This window comes from Mustela nigripes, chromosome 7, assembly GCF_022355385.1.
Source record: "Mustela nigripes isolate SB6536 chromosome 7, MUSNIG.SB6536, whole genome shotgun sequence".
In the NCBI taxonomy this organism is placed as follows: Eukaryota; Metazoa; Chordata; class Mammalia; order Carnivora; family Mustelidae; genus Mustela; species Mustela nigripes.
Genome location: NC_081563.1, coordinates 136,538,428 through 136,548,668, shown reverse-complemented (window position 1 = coordinate 136,548,668; position 10,241 = coordinate 136,538,428). Strand labels below are relative to the sequence as shown.

The following is a 10,241-nucleotide window of genomic DNA, read 5'->3' as shown; positions in this document are numbered from 1 at the left end:
ATCAAAGAAAACAAGGAGAATCTGGACGGCGTCCTCCATTAGTGACGCCGGATGGGGATGGGTCCCCTTTTGGAAGGGGACTCCGGGGATGGGTCGCGGCGGGTGGGCTTCTTCGGCTTGCAGCGGCGCTGCTGCTTCTTCTCCTTTGGCTCCTCGGATTCTTCGGGGTCCCTCGGATCCTTGTCCTCGGGCTCGGGCTCGGGCTCCTCCCCCTGTCTGGGGTTCTGGGGCTCCTGAGTGCTGGGCTGCGCGCGACTCGGGGAGGCGTCGGGGCTCCGCAATCTCAGAGCGTTCAGACGCTCGGTGAGAGATTGGCCGAAGGTGGTGTGCTTTGGCACCACGGGGCCGCGCTCGTCTTCTGGCTCGGTCTCGGGCTCAGTGGCGGGGGCGGTCTCAGGCTCGGTCTCGAAGTCGGTCTCGGATTCGATTTCAGACTCGGTCTCGGTCTCGGTCTCAGATTCGTAGTCAAACTCTTCCTCGTACTCTAGGCACTCGGGGAGGGACAGCTCGAGGTCTCCCTCTTCGTGCTCGTGGTCAGATTCGGGGGGCTCGGGGAATACCTGGGCGGCGGAGCGGTGGTGGGCGTTAAGGAAGCTCCGGCGCTGCTGGGCGGCCGCGCGCTGCTGGGCGCGGGCGTTGGAGGTGGCAAGGGCGCGGAGGAGCGCGATGGAGCAGGAGAGCCAGAGGAGCGCGGTGGCTGCCCGGCGGCCGATGGGTGGGCACAGATCGTTGTAGTTGTGGCGAGCTCGGCGCCACTGCTGAGCCCGGGACCTACGATCCATTCTCTTAGGCGCACACCGAGAAGACCACCCGCCCTCTGGCTCTGCAGAGAGCGGCTCCGATGCGCATTGGCTGCTAGAGCCGAAAAAGGTGCACCCCACGAGGTGAGAAGCTGGGTCCGGAGGTCCCAGCCCCACCTCGGTGTGAGGGGAAAAGGAGAAGCACCTACCTGCCTGACCACTCAACTTTCTAAAGCTCCGCGCCCCTGCTTGCCTGTCTGAGTAAGAAGAAGGGAAGGGGAAAAAAGGAGAAAAAGTCTTCCTCCGCCTCGGCTCCTCTCTCTAAGTCTCAGACTCTGCAGTCTAAGACCCGGGAGAGGTGCCTCCGCTGGTCCTCTCGCCTGGGAGAGGAAAGAGGAGACTGAGGTGGAGGACGCGGCGGAGAGGTTCTGCAAAGTTGCGCGCCCGGACTTCTGCCGGGCATGTGCAGTACGGAGGCGGGGGCGCCTCCCCGCGAGCTGCGCGGTGGCGCCGAGCCCGTGGCGCAGACCCTAGTGGGCCGGCAGGTGGCAGGAGGGAACCTTGTTTGAAAGGATTTGGGCGAAGCGAGGAGCGGGGGGTCTGGCGGGTGCCAAGGACCAAAACAAGTGAGCGAGCTAGCCACAGGTTAGGGTACTTGGGCAGCTGGGCATGGTTCTCCATGGGGTCCATACCCCTCCCCAACTCCTGGGTAATCGGTAAAATGCCGCTAAAAACCAGACCGCAAAATTGCAGATACTCGGCAGAACAAAACGAGGGGTCTGTGCATGGGTATTAGTGATCAGCCCCGGGCGATTTCCAAGGGCTTAATAGTTTGAGGATGGTAACCTCAGGCATTCATTAATCATGAAACCACCTTTGGCTGATCTGTTATAGTGACTGTAATTAGAGCGTTTCCAAAAAGTACCCCTCTACCAGCCCCCTGCTCCGTCCTCTCAATTGGCTAATTACCTCATGGACAAATAAGCGTCTTTTCCAGGAGGATCCCCACACACAGGGTGATGGCTTTTGCAAGTCCACAGCCCGTCAGTGCACTGCCATGCCATAAACTCGCGCCCAGGACATGTGCTGGAAAGACGCCTCGGATTAGCTGGAACCACCGGTTCACGGGAGTCTTTGCTGCGCGGATGTTCAGTGCGTACAGCCCGGTTCTCTGCCTCTGTGGGGCGCTGCAGGCCGGCTCGCTGTCCAGGCGTTCTTACGGGGTACCCCTTGGAGCTCTTTCATTTCATACACGGATAGGTTTTCAACAAAGCTAATTCATTGAAGGGATTTTTATTGAGTGCCTAGCGTGTGCCAAGCTCTGTTCCAGGTGCTGAAGGTAAAGTTAAAAAGGAAAAAAAAACAACTACCCGCAACATTAAGAAAAGCCTGTTGAAGGCTAATCTGCTGTTAATTAGAGCATTAAATCACTCAGAATCCCCCCTTGCCCACCAGTATTTAATCCACCTTGAATTCGCCACGAGAAAACTATTGGGTCAATCAGAGCATTGAAGTTAGGTGTTGTAGCTAGACACCCCTCGACTTGGAGGCCAGAAGGTTGGAGGAAATTCATACATCTCTTTCTCAGCCCTGGAAAATCAAGTGAGCTCCATGTCACCCTAAAGGGGGATCCCTGGGTGATCTTTGCTCGGAAAAGTGTGCCCCTTGGGGAGCTCTTGTGTTCCATCTGTAACCAGACTGCTGTTTCTGGTTGTGCGTGATGCCTTCCTGGTTAAAGTACCGGGTGCCTCTTTCGTCAAAGCGGCGGCAAGTTCAAGGGTAGTGTGATTCAGAGCCACACCATCTTCCTAGAGTCCTCGGACGTGTCAACAAAGTTGGGACGCATGGTTTTTTTTTTGTATTTGGTTTTGGTTTGGGTCTTTGAGTCAATATGGGGGAATATTGGAGAAGCATGATCTCTTATAATTCTACTTTCCCTTTTGAGGTCATCCACCAGGCTTTCCCTCCTGGTACTCCCTTCTTGGTGGCTAATGAGTCACGTGCCTGCAGCTACACTCAGCATAGTGGAGCTGGTCCTCATGCCTTCAACACTGTGCCCACGTATAGCGGTCACATCCCGAGTGTAGACCTTAGCAAGCTTCTAGCAACCGCCTTTGCCGTGTTGAGGGTTTTTTTTGTTTCTGCATCTTGGCTGTGGACGTTCTTGAATGTTCTTGGCTTCTGGGCTGTGTCCATCTTTTGTCTTGTGTTCTTTGAGTTCCTTTGCAGTATTAAAATACTGATGGGTCTAATAAAGTAGAATTGATTTGGCAAACCCCATAAAAGGACAAGTGTCTGTTTTCTAGTATTGCCCGACTTGTTGCAGAGACACTGAGAGGGTTTTACTATATCACAAGTGCCTGCTTCCAGTCATCACAGGGATATTAGTATGGGACACTGAACGGGCTGTTTGCAGCTGTGCATCTCAAATCCTTATCTCTCAGCCCCCATCCAGGAGGAACATCTCTAAAGGTTTTGCCCACATCGACCCCCCTGCTTTATTTCTTTCAATTAGCACAGCCCCACCAACGCTGCGTGGAACATAAAGACATCGGTGGTTCAGGTGATTTTCAAGGCACACTGGGAAAAAAAAATCAGGACTATGTGGGTGCTGGTGAATGCCTTTTCGATGGAGACGAACACCGGCTCTCAGCACCGAAGTGGATTATGATTCTTGAGTGTTCGTAAGAAAGCGCTTGGTTTTGCAAAAGGAGTGCTTTATGCTTATAATGGAGATGGCAGCCCCGAGCTGATCCGCTAATATAGATACACTGAGATTGCCTGCATTATTAACAAATGTGCATTACATAATATGTATTTTTGGACTAGATTCTGCATTAGTAATGCACTTTCTTTGCAAGATGCATTTTAATCAGCAAATGAACGTTTAACAAAACACTGCATCTTAGAGCCCTAGTCCTGTATAGTTACAAATACATTCTGGTGCACATTCCACGCAGGCTCCGGGAGGAGCAGCAGGACCACGCTGAAATACTGCTCTGTCTCGCACTTAGGGCCGAGGTCGAGCAAATGGATCTGTGCAGAAAATGCTGTTTAAAATGCATTACGTGCACGACTTTAAAAAGTGCTTGCTGCAGAGTGAATTTCAAAAAGGAGCAAGCGGGTGATGAACGACCTCAGGTTGTTAGCGGCAGAGGAACAAGGGGCTCTGTCTGTCTGCCGGTCAATAAAGTGTGGTCTTATGTCACCTTCGGGCTCCGCCGGAGGGAGGCTCCAGAACCTGTTGGACGGTTCCCGTTCATCAGAGCATCATACAATAAGGTTCTGATTGGGATGAATTGTGGAGAATTTTGTCTTCAGGCCCTTCAAGGATTGTCCTGTGGAACAGGCAGTGAGATGTATTTTACGTGGCTCCAGAGGGCAAGATTCTAACCTATGGGTAGTAGTTACAACAGGCAAATTTCAGCTCAACCCAAGGAAGAACATTCTAGCAATTAGGGCTCTGAAATGGAATGGCTGTCAGGAGGCAGTTGGCTCTTTGTCAGAAGCGGTGTTAAATCAAAGGACAGATGAGCACATACTGGAGATGTTTTCCGTGGGACTCATGAGCTGGGCAGAGCTGGAACTCGATGCGCGCCAAAATTCTTTTCAACTCGGATCCCGATGCCGTGAGAGGCATTTGGAGACCTTGGAAGAGGGGCTGGGGGCTCTACTGATGGACGTGCCCTTCCGACTCTGCTTCTATTTTAGAAGCATTTGAAAGTACAGGCGGCTCAGTGACAGGAAGGAATGTTCGGGTGGCAGTTTCAGGACATGAGCAAACAGGTGTATGCCTAGGGAACTGGCGGGGCTGGGGTGCGTGGCTTTCCTAATCAGGCTCCGAGGCGCTTTCCTCCACGGCTTTCTTTTTCTTTTTCTTTTCTTTTCTTTTTTTTTTTTTTTTTAAAAGATTTTATTTATTTTATTTGACAGAGATTACAAGTAGGCAGAGAGGCAGGCAGAGAGAGAGGGGGTGGGTAGCAGGCTCCCTGATGAGCAGAGAGCCCGATGCGGGGCTTGATCCCAGGACCCTGGGATCATGACCTGAGCCGAAGGCAGAGGCTTTAACCCACTGAAGCCGCCCAGGCGCCCCACCTCCACGGCTTTCTTGTTGGAGCAAAGAAAATCATCAAATCTGTCTGTTCATTCTGTTGGTCCTCTGCCTCCCCTCCCAGAAATTAGGAATGAACTTGGCTGTTTGGCAATAGGGAGTCGAGTGACTTTCTGTGAGCGAGACGCTGTCCTGGACCCTGGGGGGCTGCGGGGTGGTCACTGAGTCACTGAGAACGTACCACAGCTCACCCTCCAACGTGTGTGTCAGAGTAAGGGGCCCCCAGATTCGAAAAAGCAGACTGCCAACAGTGCCGAATGATACAGACTGCCGGCAGTGCCGAATGATAAGCCGAGCGCGAGGCCCCGGAGCTGCCAAGGGCAGCGGGTGACTGCGCACAAGTAGAGGGGAAACCCGTCTGCTGGGTTTGAAAAAGGTGCCCCCCCCCCCCGCTCCCCAGGTCAAACTTTTGAGATTTTCTTGCTTTTTAAAAGTTCAGGAGAGGATTGCTTCCCATCTCATCTATTCGGGTGAGCCCATCGTGTACATGGCCTGTGCTGGGTGCTCGGGGGGAGACCGAGATGAATCACGCTGAGTTCTCAAAAGGCTTAACAGTTGTCATGGGTCCCACAGACACCAGCAGAGTTTCCAAGGGGAGAGGCGAGATAAAAGATTGGTTCTCCTCTGCCAGGTGAATGGGTATAATCATTCTTGAATGTAATTTTTTGGACAGTTATTGGAAAGGACTGTTTTTTCAAGATGGAGAGCTTTTCAAACTTTCTTTTGGGTAGAAATGAATTCAGGGAGTTTGAAGTATTCTCCACCCCTGACTGTGGCAATCAGCCAGAAAATCTCACCCCCACTGAGAATTTGGCATTGCCCGCACCCCCCAGGAGGTCTGGGCGCAGTATGGAAGCACGTGGCTCATTTCTCCAGGGCGCTATTTCACTCTTTTGCTCAGACAGCACTGAAAGCAGTTGGCTCTGACCAGTGGCAGTAGTGACAACCCCAAGCTCCCGGTTTTGTGGTTTGGGGGGAATGCCATCCAGAGCTAAGGCAAATGATGGGGTGAAATGATCTTTTTGACACGGCTGTATTCTGCCCAGGCCATCGCTGGGATTATAATGCTCTATTCGTGTCCTTGGTTTTTAAGCAGAGACAGGATCAGAAGTGAACCAGCTTCCCATGTCCAGAGCTGTTAGGAGTTGTCCTCTCAGGAATGGCCTTTCTCTCCCTGGGGTTTGTGCCTTCCCAGGGTTGGCCCATCCATCAGCAGCCACTTACCTCTCCACCTGCCTGCCCGCCTCTACCACGGGGCACTCTCTGGGCTCCTCAGCCAACAGGGAATGTCTAGAAGCCCCTCAGTTAGGCAGAGTTTAAGCCTAGGTACCCGGGGCCCTTGTCGGGCGCGGTGCCGCCTTTTCTCCACTTCGGCTCTAGCTGTTGGCTTTCGTGTGGCCCCTGCTTTACACTCTGGACTCTGGCCGTGGGCTTGGCTTTATCCTGTAGAAATCGGGACTGGGTTCTGTCCATCTGCCTGCCCCCAGCTTACGCTTCAGCATGCCTGGCTCTTTCCCACGGCCAGCTGAGACAGCGGCGTCCCAGAGTGTCCACAGTCCAGGTGATGCCAGTGTCCGATGTCCCCACCCCCATGCACACCAGCTTCCTCCTGTAGCTGGTGGGCTGCTTGTCGCAGAAAACTCCCCTCCGGGATTTAGCTACTTTCCAGCTCTCCACATCATCCCGCCCTTACTGCTGGCTACCAGCACCGACAGAGAGCCTCAGAGTTGTTTTTCTCCCGTCTGCTGCGAATCTGACTCACCCCTGCAGATCTGGAGGGGGGAGTGAGCGAGCGAGCCACGTGCCCAAAGGGGAGAAACTCTTAGCAGTGTCATGGTTCAGGCACACGCTCATAGAAACCCTTTCAGCTCGAGCTCTTCAAAATATGATTAGACCAATTTTACATGTCTAGTCACCGAGGCTCTGGTAGATTGGGACTGTTTCTATATGTGCAAAGTGAAGTGGGGAATTGGGGCAATTATCTTCAGGCAAATGGCTCTGGGCTCTGTAATCAGTCGGTCCTGGTAACGGGGAATCAGCCTCATTCACTGTAGCACTGCTTTGAGTTAAAGAGGATTCTAGGTATTTGTTATTTGATCTGGGCTTTGTTTTTCCAAAAGGCAGTCTGGGGAAGCTGCATCCCATGCTGCACAGGTGTGAGGGTGTGTGGCTCCCTTGGCAGCAGGACACTGCTGACCAGTCGGATGTGGGGGACGGTGACATGGGTCTGTACGTGAGCTGCAATTCAACTGACCACATCTGTTTCTGGTGGAGGCGGCTCTGGGTTCGCCTCTCTTTTTCTCCTCCCTCCTTCCTTCCTTGTGCCTAAGGATCTTGAGACATGGGCCAGGGGGTCGACAGGGTCGTCTCTGTGCCAGGACCATCCAGATTCCAACGGGGCTCAAGGATGGACATGAACTGCGCATGCTTTATAAAAGTAGGAGAGTAGCACAACAGAAATGAACAAAATCAGAAATGAGATGAGATGAAATTCATGAAATGAAATTTCAGAAATGAAAACTCGTCATCGGCTGGCCGTGGCTTTTCCCTCTTCCACTCATTGTTTTGGCTAAACATCATTGTAAATTGTGGATTTTTCCCTTAGCTGGTCTAGAAATATGCTCACAAAACAGCCATTACTTCCCTCTCTTCACTCAGGGAGCAAGAGAAGACTCGTATTTTTCCAAAGCACAGAGGGCTGTTTTGGTTTGAGGCAAATACAGACTAGAACAATCCTTGCCATTAGGAAGCCAACCAGTGGATAACCAGGGTCGCATGGGGCCTGCCGGGGGACCCTGGGCACAAGATCCTGGCTAGGGAGCCCAGATGGAAGATTCTTGCCCGTCCATTTCCCATATCTCCCTCACCCACACTCGTGCTCAGAGTCCGGGAGCGAGAGGACCCGATCAATAAGCACCCAGCAAGGAAGTGGTGGGCTGGAGCTGGCCGTGGGAGTATGCTGAGGAGGCACGAGGGGTTTCGTGTAGACCCTCGGAAGTCTTCGTCTCTGTCACTCTGAAATTTCCTTGCTTAATTAGCCAAACCTAAAACTTCCTTTTCACATTTGAGATAAGAGGGTTTTGCAAAACATCTAGCCAGACTATTGTGGGATAATGTGGCTTGTGTTTTTTTTTAATTACTGATAGCTACTTTTTCCTGCTCCGTTTGTTAAACTGTAGTATCTTTCTCTAGTGTTCTACTGTGATTAGTTGACAGCCTTTATGATCACTGTTTCATACTGTGTTTTAAGATCTGTTGGGGCACATGCCTTCTTACAGGATATTATCTTAGAACCCTCTGATAGTTTTGCCCATTTATTTTCCTATAGAATTTAAGAATCATTTTTATAAAGTTCTGTAATGACCTTGGTGATACTTTGATTGGAATTGCATTCAATCTATAAATTAAGTTGGGAAATACTGTCATCTTCCTTGTGTTTAGCCCTAAGCCCCAGTATGATGTCACTCTTCATTTCCTTGAGTTTCCATCTCTCCCATTAAGGATTTGTGTTTTCATTATATAATTCTTATATATCATATGTAGAGTTTGAAATGTGAAAATAGATCATGTGTTTCCCAAGTATTGTTACTTTTGTTGCTATTGTGAATGGGCTCTCTTTTTTCATTATATTTGCAGGCTGTTTATTATGTGTTTATGGGAATGGTATTGATTTTGTGCATTTTTCTCATAGTTTGCGACTTCTAGAATTGCTTGGTTTATGAGGCAACCAGCAGGCTGCTTAAGCAGTGAAGGTTGCAGAGAATTTTGTAGAAGGGATTCCTGCGTAAGAGAGAGAGGCAAATTAAGTCAGCTGTCGCCAAATGCCAATGCACGGTGAATGGAGAAAAATTAAAGACAACGTGGTGGGCTTGTCACCGGGCTCAGGTCATTCAGAGAAGGGACAAAGGGATGATTCTTTTTTGTTTTTAAGACTTTATTTCTAAGTGGTCTCTACTCCCAGCATGGGGCTCAAACTTAACAGCCCCGAGATTAAGAGTTTCGCTCTCCGCCGACCAAGCCAGCTGGGCGCCCCGGGGACTCTTCCCCATCACAGAACCTACAGAAACTTCCCTCCTGTTAGCCTGTCAGCGGCACCTCTTTCTGAATCACAACAGATAGTAAGTAGAGATTTTTGTTTTAAGGTTGTAGAGAGATAAGAATTTTGTTTTTATTCCATTAAAAAAAATGATTTTAGGGGCGCCTAGGTGGCTCAGTCGTTACGTGTCTGCTTTCAGCTCAGGTCATGATCCCGGGGTCCTGGGATCGAAGCCCATATTGGGCTCCCTGCTCAGTGGGGAGCCTGCTTCTCCCTCTCCCTCTGTCCCTCCCCTGGCTTGTGTTCCCTCTCTTGCTGTCTTTCTGTGTCAAATAAATAAATAAAATTTAAAAAATAAAATAAAATGATTTTACTTCTATTAAAAAAAAAAAAGAAAAGAAAAACAAGTTGGCAACCCGAGCTTGGCTTCTCACACTTCTTTTGAAAGTGTGACATTGTCTGGAGTCTCTAAATCAGGAACTTCTACCTCACGTCCTCTTGAGTGGTACAGTTTGTGATATGGGGTAATTCTGGGCCTCTCTTTATTTGAAAAGAAGTTTGGTTTATTCCTTAGTGTTCTGCTTAGTCTTCTGTGTTCTTCCGGTTAGCTGTGTCAGTTCATTAGACCGATGTTTTATGTCTTCTCTCCACTTCTCGTCTTTTTACCCTCCCGTATGCCTCGCCGTGCTCTTTGGCAGCATGCAGCAGAGAAGAGCCTTTAACTCCTTTACTACACAGGGGAATGGGACGGAGGCATCCTCATTGTGTTTCCTTTTTAAAGGGATTTTCTCATAATGTCCTCTCCCTGGCAGTATTTAGGTGGCTTGTAAGGAGAAACAAGATGGCGTCTCTTGGGACGGACTCAATATTCAGCCTGAGAAGGGGGAGAGGTGAGAAGCCCGAGTTGGGACCAGACGGGCCTGGGTGTGCGTCTTGCATCCCTCTGTTTCATAGCTGCAGTGGCGTTACCTGTCTGGATTATTGTCTCCTCCAGTGCAAAAAAAAGTTCTTTCTAGGGTCCAAAAAACTCTGCCTTTCAGGGTTATGGAAAAGATCAAATGACGTAAGAAATAGAAAGTGCCTAGCAAGGATCTAGAACAGGCAAACTCTGAACTGGTAGTTTGACTGATGGTAGCTGTCAGTGATGGTGATTGTGATGATGGTGGTGGTGATGACGGTGGTGGGGATGGTGGTGATGACAATGGTGGTGGTGATGGTAGTGATGACGGTGGTGGTGATGATGTTGGTGATGATGTTGGTGGTGGTGGTGATGGTGATGATGGTGGTGGTGATGGTGGTGGTGATGGTGATGACTGTGGTGGTGGTGGTGATGGTGTTGATGATGGTGGTGGTG

General features: G+C 50.4%; 1 protein-coding gene across 1 annotated transcript; it reads right to left on the bottom strand.

Moving 5' to 3' along the window:
• On the bottom strand, positions 1-1,147 carry LOC132022829 (neuroendocrine secretory protein 55). Its single transcript, XM_059408031.1, has one exon. The coding sequence runs from the start codon at positions 780-782 to the stop codon at positions 39-41; it is 744 nt and encodes a 247-aa protein (XP_059264014.1). The 5' UTR covers positions 783-1,147; the 3' UTR covers positions 1-38.
• Between the last annotated feature and the right edge of the window lie 9,094 nt (positions 1,148-10,241).

Excerpts from the sequence above, each read along its gene's own strand:
- LOC132022829 (XM_059408031.1), bottom strand. The coding sequence starts at position 782 with ATGGATCGTAGGTCCCGGGCTCAGCAGTGGCGCCGAGCTCGCCACAAC.